Source organism: Panthera tigris, chromosome C1 (assembly GCF_018350195.1).
Source record: "Panthera tigris isolate Pti1 chromosome C1, P.tigris_Pti1_mat1.1, whole genome shotgun sequence".
NCBI classification, from domain to species: domain Eukaryota; kingdom Metazoa; phylum Chordata; class Mammalia; order Carnivora; family Felidae; genus Panthera; species Panthera tigris.
This window is the reverse complement of record NC_056667.1, coordinates 77,524,391-77,536,869: the sequence shown is the minus strand read 5'-3', so window position 1 is coordinate 77,536,869 and position 12,479 is coordinate 77,524,391. Positions and strand designations below refer to the sequence as shown.

At 36.0% G+C, this 12,479-nt stretch overlaps 1 protein-coding gene across 2 annotated transcripts in view; it reads right to left on the bottom strand.

Moving 5' to 3' along the window:
• Positions 1–857: 857 nt before the first annotated feature.
• The window catches only part of BTBD8 (BTB domain containing 8), a 116,882-nt gene continuing 105,260 nt past the window's right edge, over positions 858–12,479 (bottom strand). Inside the window, exon 18 of one of the 2 annotated variants that reach the window (XM_042997868.1) lies at positions 858–1,078. In XM_042997868.1, coding sequence (XP_042853802.1) covers positions 1,074–1,078 — 5 coding nt within the window. In that variant the 3' untranslated portion in view covers positions 858–1,073. The remainder of the gene's footprint in view (positions 1,079–12,479) is intronic. The other variant, XM_042997867.1, reaches the window with a different exon arrangement.

Here is a 12,479-nt window from a genome sequence, read left to right as displayed (position 1 = left end):
ACCTTATGTGTCAATTACAATAGCTACAATTATGATCAAAATTGTTAGGAAAAATAATTCCTACCATTTTAAGTTTTATTAAAAAATTTTAGTATACCAGTAATTAATATATTTTAATTTCAATTTTATTTTTCTTAAGTAAATGCTACATCCAATGTGGGGCTCAAACTCATGACCCCAAGATCAAGACTTGCATTCCCTATGTACTGAGCCAGACAGGCACCCCAATACATTCCTAATGTAAAAAGCAGAAAAAAAGAGTGTAACAAGAACACATTCCCAAATCCAGAGCTAACTACTACCAATATATTGGTATAGTTATCTTTAGTTATATATTCATATGTATGATAAATAGGATTAGGTCTGACTGCATAGAAGAGAACATTCAGTTAATAGTAGTTGAAAATGCTAATATACAAAATCCTCTTCCCTCATGTAATAGCAGTTCATGGTTGGTCTGTAGGTAGTCCAGGGTTGATACAGTGGTTTCATGAGGTATTTAGGGACCCAGATTCCTGGTAGCTTTCCATTCTGCTATCACCAGGGCGTGGCACTCACCCTTATGGCACATTTATGCTCCAGGCAGCTTGACAGGGAAGAAGAGAAGGAAAACCCAACCTCTTTAGATAAACTTTTAGAAAGTGCTACTCAACACTGTTATTTCTATTTCATTGGTCAGAACCTGGTCACAAGGTTATAATTAGCTGCAAGTAAGGCAGGGAAATGTAGTATTTATTCCGAGTAGCCAAGTTCCCAGCTATAAATTCAGGGTTCTACAAGGAAAGAAAAGGAGAATAGATACTAGGGTAGGATATTAGTAGTTGCACCAGTCAGGTTGTCCAGAGACAGAGAACCAATTGGAGATACATAGTAAGAGATTTATTTTAAGGAATCAACCCACAGGATTGTGGGGGCTGCCAAGTCTGAAATTTGTACATCAGGTTGGGAACTCAGACATGAGTTGATGCTTCAGTCTTGAGGCAGAATTTCTTCTTCTCCAGAAAACTTCAGTTTGTGCTTGTAAGGTCTTCAACTGATGGATGCGGCCCAGTCACATTATCAAGGATAATCTCCTATACTTGGTCAAGTGATTATAGAGGATAAATACATTTACAAAATACCTCACAGCAGCACCTAGGTTAGTGTTTGATTAAATTACTCAGTACTAGAGCTTAGCTGAACTGACACAAGAGACTATCATAGCAGTCTTTATCATAAATAGATTATACTATATATACATATATATACACACACACATTAATATCTCCTTCATTTTACTGTGAGCATTTTGCAAATCAGATGTTCTTATAAAATATTTATTAGTGGTTTAATATCCCTATATACTGAAATAAAATAACTTATTTATTCCTTTATGTCAAGACTTTAAAAATATACACATATGAGTACGTGTATGTTTTCAACTATTTCTGATTATTCATTAAGTTTCTAGAAATGAGATTACCAAGTCAATGATTATAAAGATTTTTATGGCTCATATTCCTACTGCCAAAGTGCTTTCCACAAAGTCTGCACCAATTTACACTTACACCAACAATACATGAATGTAATGCCGATGTCACTGTACTCTAGATATCATAGGTTTCATAATTTTGTTTATCAATTAGGCAGATGAACATGTTTTGTACCTCTTTACTACTATATAAAAAATTTTATCATTCACTGTATTTTTATTGATCCTTTCTATTTTCTTTAATTAATTTTGTTTGTACCTTTTGCCTAGTTTTCTGCTAGGCATTCTTCTGATTGATATATAAGGTATTTATATATTAAGAATATAAATCTTGGTCAAATTTCCTGCAAATATGACTCCTAATTGCTTCTCTAGTTTTCTATTATGAAATATTTGGAATATAAATTATGTAAAGGAAGAAACTATATATACTTCAACTTTTCATTTAGGGTAAACAGTTGAAATATGAATAAAGATATAATATTATTGGTGATTAAAATAAAGGGAACTGAAACATGAAAATGAGATTATTTTCACATACAAATGAAGCATCACTCCCACAGATGACTCAGGTAACTAGTCAGTCACATCTTTACAAAAATGTACTTGGTAAAACTGACATTTTTTTCCCTGAGAATTCTTACACATGTAATATTTTTCATTTAGTAGTATTACTAATTTTAGAATCTACTGACTGAATTGTTGTTTCTAAGATGTCATGTCAACATTATGTTCAAGTAAGTTTTGAAATGATCAGTAATTTTTAAGCAACAATTTATGGAAGATGAAACTAACCAATGAACTTATGATTTTTTCCTGCTTCTAAATAAATTTAAAAATTTAAAAGGCAAATAAGGGTGTTATATCTCTGATGGTAATAATAGCTGCTTGACAATGACATGGTACAAATAAATCTGTGTGGTAATATAAATTGACTCAGGTATTTGTGCTACATATGACAGCCCAAAATATTTTCATTTCCTCCTTAGTAATTTTTAGATTTTCTTATCTCATTGACTATGAAAAGCACAATCATCCCACACACTGTTCTTGAATTGAATTTAACGTAATCTTCCCAGAATTCTAGCTTGATTTTCAAAATCAAGTTGAAATTGAATTCCAAGTAGTTATCTGATTTGACCAATAATTTAAACTTGTATAGTATAGTAATACTTGGAATTATTTTTCTACTTTCATATATTTCAATTGGTTAATTGAATCCAATTATTTCCAATAATTTTTTAAGCATCTAATTTGTTTTCATTTGTAATTTGTAATTAAAACGGGTTAGTGGATATTCACTTATTTTACTTATAATATTCTCACTTATTAAATATGTTACTGAATCTATATTTTCAAAAACCTTTTATGGTTTTCTAGTGCTTTCATTTATTTGTTTATTTTTGAGAGAGAGAGAGTGAGTGAGTGAGTTCAGGAGAGGGGCAGAGGGAGAAGGAGAGAGAATGTTAAGCAAGCTTTACACCCAGCACAGAGCCCAACGTGGGGCTCGATCACATGACCATGAGATCATGACCTGAGCTGAAATCAAGAATCAGACGCTTAACCTAATGAAACATCCAGGTGGCTCTCTATGCTTCTTAATCATGAGTCTGGTTAAACACTTTTTTTTTTTTAAAGTTTATTCATTTATTTTTGAGATAAGAGCACATGCATGCACAAGCAGGGGAGGGGCTGAGAGAGAGAGGGAGAGAATCTGAAGCAGGCTCTCCACTGTTAGCACAGAGCCTGATGTGCGGCTCAAACCCACAAACTGTGAGTGAGATCATGACCCTCAGGTCATGAGGCCAAAGTCAGAGCCTTAACTAACTGAGCCGCCCAGGTGCCCAAACATCTTTTCATTGTTTACCAGCTGTTTGCATTTTAATTTTTGTTAAAATGAAAAAATTTCCCCCCACTTTTATGTTTTGCTTTTCATTCTGTCTGTAGTATTTTGGGCATATATTAGTTCTAAATTTTATTTATTTTTTAATGTGTATTTATTTTTGAGAGAGCGAGCAGGAGAGGGTCAGAGAGAGGGGGAGACACAGAATCTGAAGCAGGCCCAGGCTCTGAGCTGTAGGCACAGAGCTTGACATGGGACTCGAACTCACAAACTGTGAGATCATGACCTGAGCCGAAGTTGGACGCTTAACCGACTGAGCCACTCAGGCACCCCTAGTTCTAAATTTTAAATAGCCAAATTATCAATCTTAAATTTTTTCAGAGTTTCATATTTTTGAGGTTCATGTGCTTTCTTATTTTAGGTTATATTAAGGGTGCCTCAGTGGCTCAGTCAGTTAAGCATCTGACTCTTGATTTAGGTTCAGGTCATGATCCTAGGGTTGTGGGATTGAGCCCCATGTCAGGTTCCAAGATGAGTGGAGCCTGCTTAAGATTCTCTCTCCCTCTGCTCCTCTCCCCTGCTTACATGCTCTCTCTTAAAAAAAAAAAAAAAAAAAAAAAAAAAAGTTATTTAAAAAAGAAAAGATTATATGAAAACCCTATGTATGTTTTCTTATAGTACTCTTTTGGTTTCATTGTTTCAAATTATTGGTACCTATGGAGACAATGATATTATTTTTCTATATTTGATCTATTAATATGGATGTACTATACGAATAGGTTTCCCAACATTAAATCATCTTGCATTACTTAAATAAATTTCCACATATTCTATATTTCTGAACCTTTTAGGAATTTTGCATTCATTATTATAAGTGATACTATTCCATAATTTTCTGATTTATGCTATCTTTAGTCAGCTTTTGGTGATCACACTACGGTGGCTTCTTTAATTGCATCTGAGGGCTTTTCTTTTTTCTCCATATTCCAAAATGAAAGATTCTGAATGTTTCCTCAGTTTCTTCCAAGGCATATATTTTCTCTTTTTAAGCCTATTTTGGTAATTTAGATTTCTCTAGAAGTTGTCCATTTCATCCAGGTTTTCAACTCTTTTGTATGTAGTTGTACAAAACAGTGCTTTATCATTTTATGTCATTTCATCTCTAATATTGTGTATTTATGCTTTTCTCTCCATTAAGCTAGTGTGTGTTTTTAAAGAATCAGCTCTTAGAGTTGTCAGTTTCAACTCTTTCTCTGATTTCTTTTTAAGTTTATTTTGAGAGAAGAGAGAGAGCATGCATGTGTGAGCTGGGGAGGGGCAGAGAGAGAGAGGGAGAGAGAAATCCCAAGAGGCTCAGCTCTGTTGGCATGGAGCCTGATGCTGGGCTCAATCTCACAAACCGTGAGATCATGCCTGCGCCAAAATCAAGAGTCAGGCACTTAACCGACTGAACTACCCAGGCACCCCTCTCTGATTTCTAATTAAGTTCCACTATTGTTTGTATTAATTCCTTTCTTTTGGATTCTATTTGAAATTGTTTTTCTAACTTCTTAAACTTGAGTATTGTTCTTTATAATTCACTCTAAATCAGAAACTATAAGAAAGTACTTTATTTACCTTCTTGACTTTAAAGTAGATTATGCATGTTTTGAGAGTTGCATGGATCTAAGTAAAAGGATAATTTTGTAAGGATGTTAGGGATCTTCTTTCCTAAACACGTAATAGTTTAAATGTAGATATAAATTCAGGGTGTGTGGGTGGCTCAGTTGGTTGAGCATCTGATTTCAACTCAGGTCATGATCTCACACTTCGTGGGTTTGAGCCCCTTGTCGGCTCTGTACTGACAGCTCGGAGCCTGCTTAAGATTCTGTGTCTCCCTCTCTGCCTCTTCCTGCTTGTGTTCTCTCTCAAAAATAAATAAATAAACATTAAAAAAATGTAGGTATATTTCTATTTCAATTTTTTATATAATTCTCTTGCCAGGCTAAAATTGAGCTTAAATGGGAAGAAAAGGGATAAACTTCAGTACATTTTATATGAAAACTCTTTTAGGGAAAAATATGTCATTGTGTGAAGGTATTTTTCTTAGTATTTTTCTGACTTGGAAATTACTTAATTTGTTGGGACATAAAAAAAAAAAAAAATATATATATATATATATATATATATAAATGTAGAATCAGAATTGAATTGAAATTCTCAGAATTAAAATTCTTATGCTAATGTTGGCTAAATTTGGAAGTGGTTAAGGAACCACTCTATGAAAAATGGATCATGGACACTAAAAGTAACTCATGCCTTATTAACATGATAGAAATATATACTTCTCATATCTAACTAAGCCAGATTCAAAGTACTCTTGGTATAAGAATTTACAATAAATTCTTGGTGGCTCAGTCGGGTAAGCGTCCAACTTCAGCTCAGGTCATGATCTCACAGTCCGTGGGTTTGAGCCCTGCATCGGGCTCTGTGCTGACAGCCCGGAGCCTGGAGTCTGCTTTGGATTCTCTGTCTCCCCTCTCTCTGTGCCCGTCCCCTGCTCTCTCTCTCTCTCTCTCTAAAAAATAAACATTAAAAAAATAAAAAAAAATTTACAATATGAAAATAATATAAATATCACTGGAGAAGAGTGTATAAGTAATTCTAAATTGAAAATAGCTCCTGCAATAGATCATTAAACTAAGCCAAACCAAGTTCCCACTTCCACCTGCCCAAATTCCCCCCCCAAACTAGCAGAAGATGGGGTAGGAGTAGAAAGGTCATAGTTTGTTGGGTTTCTGAATTTTCAAAGACATTATATTGTGTCTCAGTTGTATCTCAAATGCAACATGTCAAAATTGAACATTTTGTGTGTATATGTGTGTGTTTATTTGAGACAGAGACAGAACCTGAATGGGGGAGGGGCAGAGAGGGAGACAGAATCTAAAGCCGGCTCCAGGCTCTGAGCTGTCAGCACAGAGCCTGACGTGGGGCTTGAACTCACGAACAATGAGATCAAGACCTGAGCCAAAGTCAGATGCTTAACTGACTGGGCCACCCAGGCGCCCCTGACATTATCTTTCTTCTAATCAGGAACCATCAGCCTTCCATTATTTTACTTGTTAGAATTATGGAATATGGGGAGGGAATCAGTTTTATCCCTTTTCCCAAGTCTTTACTCTCACTTGGCAACCACATTTTGTTCATTCTGCCTCCAGTTATCTCTCAAATCCATCCTCTCATTTCTATCCTTGCTATTACTTCCTAAGCTTGGGCCTCATTTTTTTTCTTTAATTGTTCCAATGACCCCCTTACAGGTCTTCCTTTCTCCAGTCTCTTCTTGCCCCAAAATATTTTCACACTATACAGCTAAAGTAATCTTAATAAAGGTCCTATAATGTATTTGCCTTTTAAACAAAATTTAAATATTTTTGCCTAACTGGCTTGCTTATAGTCCTTAGCATGGCTTACAGGGTTCTTCGTGTTTTGGCTTGCCTGTACTTTTCCAGCTTTATTTTCCACTGCTGTACCACATGAATTCAATGCTTCAGTTATATTAAATACCCGAGGTTCTTTGAAGTGCCCTGTGTCAGCACTCTTTGTGCTTGATCCCACTGCCTCCTGCCTCTTCCTTGATGGTCCTAATTCATTATTTCCAGCTTCTTAGTTTCAAAGTGCTTAAGTTACTTCTATCTTAAAAACAAACTACCACTGTCTTCATTTTAGTCAGCTTCCTTGAAAGAATAAGTTTTACTTCTTTACCTTCTGCTCACATTTCTGCCCTTCCTTCTACTCTAAAAAACACCAACGGACAAAAGCTACCAGTAAAATCATCATGTCCAAATATAATGAACTAGTCTAGGTGTGCACCTTGACATTGCAAACAGCAACACTGTTAACTACTATTACCCCAAAACAAACAAACAAACCTACTTATTTTTCTGTGCTTTGTAGAACACATGGAAAATATATGAGTTAAAAGGTAAAAATAATCAGTATCACTTAACCATACCACCATTAACATTTTTACTTATTTCCTTCCAGTCCCTTTTTCCATATACCTGTAAGTATGGAAAACTGGGATATTACAAATATATATCCTGGGTTTTTTCTTTTGAGCATCTTCCCTTGGCATTAAACAGATGTTTTGCAAGCAATTGTAATCATTGCATAATGTGTTATAGATGTACCATAATTTATTTAGCCTTCCACTACTGTTAACATTTAGCTAGTTTTCAATTTTCACTATTGTATCTAGGTCTCAGATTCTTATTCTTTAAAAAAAATTTTTTTTTATGTTTATTTAGTTTTTGAGAGAGAGCACAAGTGGTGGAGGGGCAGAGAGACACAGAATCAGAAGCAGGCTCCAGGCTCTGAGCTGTCAGCACAGAGCCCAATGCAGGGCTTGAACTCACAGACCAGGAGATCATGACCTGAGCCGAAGGTGGACGCTCAACCAACTGAGCCACCCAGGCGCCCCTCAGGTTCTTATTCTTAATGGGAGAGCCCTAAAAGGGAAAGGACTAGGTTCAGATAGGAAGTTATAAACATTTATGATATAGATCGCCTAATTACTTACAGGAAAGGTAATTTATATTCCTGTAGCAGCATACGATTATCCCAAATTTATCATTCTCTTGCTAACACTGAATTTTTTAAAAAATCCTTTCAGTTTGATCAGTAAAAATAGAATGATTTCCTTGATTTGCCCTTCTCTGGTTAGTAGTGAGATTATACATTCACCACTCTCCCCTCCTCACCTTAGCTTCCTAATTCTTTTACTTCAGAATATTCCTTTTCAGTCTCCTTCTCAGGCTTTTCTTTTTTCTATTCCACAGTGTTTTGTCCTCAGCCCTTTGAATGTCCCACAGGCAGATCAAACTCAGTATGTCCAAAATTAAACTCATCCTAAGATTACTTCAGTTTTTGGCTAATGACATCATCAACTACCCAGGCACCCCAGTCAGAGACCTGAGTCTTTTAAGATGACTCCCTCCTCTCATCCCCATGTCAGTCACTAAGTTTTTCCAACCCACATCTTAAATCTCTCAAATATGTCCACACCTCTCTATCTCCACAGCCATTGCTCTCGTTCAAGCCTTGGTTACTGTAATACTCATCACTGGTCTTCCTGCCTTGTCACCTTCTCCCTTCCATTCTACATACTGCTTCCAGAGTGATCTTTCTAAAGTGCAAATCTGATTGTGTTACTCCCTGGACTCTACATCCCCATCCAACTTTATCCCGTGTCCTTACCATCTGTTCCCTTCTCTCCAGCCATATGGAACAACCAGAATTTCCCATTGCCTCTCAACTCTTTCTGCCAAGAGTATGCCTCTTCTTTTGCCTTGTGAACTCCCACTAATCCTAAAATAGTACAGGAGCCTATCCAATTATCTTCCCATTATTTCCCTTTCCTTTATGCACTGACTACACTTTATACAGAACCTTATTATGACATTTAACATTACAATTTCATAATTTTTGTTCAATCTCTCCCTCACTAAACTGAGATGCTCTAGGACAGATACTATGCTATTCATCTTTTTATCCTCAGCACTAGCATAGTTCTCGGAATATCGTAGGCCCTCAAATATGTGTGGAATAAATGCTATTTTTGATAGCAATTATAAAATTCCTTTCCATATTCTCCCACCATCTTAATTATCTACCAAGTTCTATAGCCACAATCTGTAATGTCTTTGTTACCAAATCCTCCTCCGTTCCCCATTTCTAAGGTTGACAAAACTATTTTAATTGCAACCTGGGATTTGGGGGCTTCTCCAAACCAGGCCGTCTTCACTAGTGCTGACAGTTATCTTTCTGAAACACACCTGGCTTTGTTGCCTAACTCCTTAAAAAACAACGTTGATAACTACCCATTGTGATTGTAGGTGGTTATTTCCTCAAAACATGGAAAGCTTTTCTATTTAGAGTCAAAAATAAATAAAACGGGATGCCTGGGTGGCTCAGTGGTTAAGCGTCTGACTCTTGATTTCAGTTCAGGTCATGATTTCACTCTTCATGCGTTAGAGCCCCACATCTGGATCCAAGCTGACAGTGCTAAGCCTGGTTGGGATTCTCTCTTTCTCTGTCTCTCTCTCTCAAAATAAATAAACTTGAAGAAAAAAAAAAAAACAAATCGTTGTTAGAAAAATAAGTAAATAAAGGAATGCACCATGGAGGGAGACATAATGTCTACTAAATCCAGGGTTTGGACTAATCAAACACAATAGCATAGTTTTTTAATAACTTTAAGAATCTAACTCCAGCTCAGCCTTTCCTACCACTCTTCCTCCCCATCCTCAACACACATCATGGTCACCATTCCTTAATGCACTGTTGTGTCCAGAATGCCCTATCACCAAGCAAATTCTTACTCATCCTTGAAAGCCAGCATCTGGTTACTTGATTGCTCCAAGAGATGGTATAAAGGGGCTTTAAATTGTTTACATAATCTTTACCAGTCCTCCAAAGCAAGCCAAATCAAAATAAAAATAAGATTTTCTTGTTTTTGGCATGGACAATTGGGACTTTTTGCAATTTCCAACTATGTACAAAGGCATCCTTTAAGAACATACCTATTTTTATCAATATATAACATACAATCTAAGTACAAGCGAAGTACTTTCTATACAAGTGCAGCTTCAAGCTAAGTCCCCTGGCCTACACTTCCAACTAGATTGCAGTCACTAAGCCCTTTATAGAAATTCTGAAGGAGTCACGGAATATTAGTTGCTCTAAGAAGCTTTCTCTAATCTCTTCCTCACAAGCTGTTGTGTTCATGGCTTCTTCCTCTAGGCTCACACAACTCTGACCATATACAACTGTTATCTTACCAAACAATAGTATAGTGTATTATTTCTCTTTTAGTTTCTTCCATTAGGGTAGTTAATCCAGAGTAAGGACTCTATATTAGTTTCTTCATGTGAAAAATAAAGATGATAAGACAAATCTCATAGAACTGCTGTGAGAATTAAATGTGTTAGTGCATATTTAAAACACTTAGCACGGTATCTAACATATAATAGGAGCTAAATAAATGTTAGCATCATTTTTCGCTTTGTGTTTGTTAAATCATGAAGTACTAGTCCGAAGAGTCCCACAGTAAACAGACTGGTAGAGATATCATACACAAAAGAGCATGATAAGAAAACACACATGTCCTGAAATTACCTAAGAGGTCACTACTTAAGCAAAATGCCTTCCCTATTACCTGTTTGCAGATGTTACATGAAATTGAATGGCTTTTTAATGTCTAGTAGTTTAAGAACAAAGTTTTAAAGACCTTATAACTGAGAAAGAAGTTTCATTTATAAATTGTTGAACTTCTGAGGTATTTATTAAAAATAACACATAAAAGTAATTTCTCATTTGGAGAAAAGGAAAATAACATAATGTCTTGGGAATTTGTATGGTTTCTGACTCTATCATACATTACTTCTTTATGTTACAAACTACGTATAGATATACATCCTCTCAGGCTTTATGATAAAAATCAAATGACTATGTTGTGTGGCAGAAATAACATCAAATTAAAATTAAGGAATATTAGATTGTAGCCACAAATCAGCTGTGGGACCTTGGGCAATCTTTTAATTCCTCTGGACTTCAGAGTCCTTTTTGGAATCTGAAGGGATTAGACTAATCTCTAAATTCTCATCCAGCTTGAAAATACAACGTTCTTAAATACTACTATATTTTAACCTTTCTCTTACATGGTTTTTCTCCTCACTAGAAACTGAACTCTCTTTTTTTGGGTGGGGGGCAGGAATCGAACCCTATTTATCTTTGTACCTCAGTGCATAGAACCAATGCCTATTTCTTGACTGTTGGAATGAATGAGTGCCTCCTGCAGAACTTGTAGTTTAAAAAGGCATAGCAAATTTATGGTATAACAGGTTAGTGGCTAACGTTAACATAGTCATGTTATTATATAAGAATAACAAATGACTGTGCATTCATATGATTGTTGATATTCAATATATTCACTCTATGTTTAATAATTTGTTGAAAACCATTATTTAGAAAAGGAATTAGAAACAAAAACTGTTTTTCCTACTTTTGACATATTTTAGAGAAATTATGAGTTAGTTACATAGCTTTGAGAGAAGTTAACTCCACTAAATTTCATCATCCTAAAGGCAGTGTCTACTAATATCAAGTAGGTATCCAAGTGTTCATTCTCCAGTACCATTTTGTAGAAGATATTTTTATCTTTGTCTTGCTACCAGAATTACAGACTGAAAGACAATCTAATCAAGGAAGTAAGAATCTAGAATATATAGACACGTGGAGAAAACATACATGCGTGTATGTGCCCATATACACACACATGCAGTTTAACTCAGTACTCAATTGCCTCGTGTACCTGTTTTATTTTTTTTTTTAAGTTTATTTATTTATTAAAAAAAATTTTTTTTAACGTTTATTTATTTTTGAGACAGAGAGAGACAGAGTATGAACGGGGGAGGGTCAGAGAGAGAGGGAGTCACAGAATCTGAAACAGGCTCCAGGCTCTGAGCTGTCAGCACAGAGCCCGACGCGGGGCGCGAACTCACGGACCACAAGATCATGACCTGAGCCGAAGTCGGCCGCTTAACCAACTGAGCCACCCAGGCGCCCTTAAGTTTATTTATTTTGAGAGAGAAGAGAGAGACAGAGTGGGGGAGGGGCAGAGAGGGAGAGACAGAATCCCAAGCAGGCTCTTCACTCATGCACAGATCCCAACAAAGGCTTCACAAACTGTGAGATCATGACCTGAGCTGAAATCAAGAGTCGGACGCTAAACCGACTGAGCCAAGCAGGCGTTCCCCTCATGTACCCATTTTAAAATTAATATTTAGTGCACGTTTATTGCTGGGACAGTCCCAAAATATCTCTAAGTGGAATGGAAAATGAAGAGCGATTAACTATAAAGAAAGTCTATCTAGGTAAAACAAATGGACAGTTTTCCCACCTCTTTTGAACGAGGGCAGATATCTCTTTTTGGATATACCTCAAAAAGAGTTACAAGGGATTCCATTTCTCGGTTTTAGTAACAATGTGATTGAAATTTGAGGTACATGTATTTCACAATTTCCTGGATCTGCACTGTTGGGAAAATGAAGGGTTTTTCTAATATTCACCTGTCAGGGTCAATCACACAAACCTGAGTTTGAATGTTACTCACTGATTAACTCTACA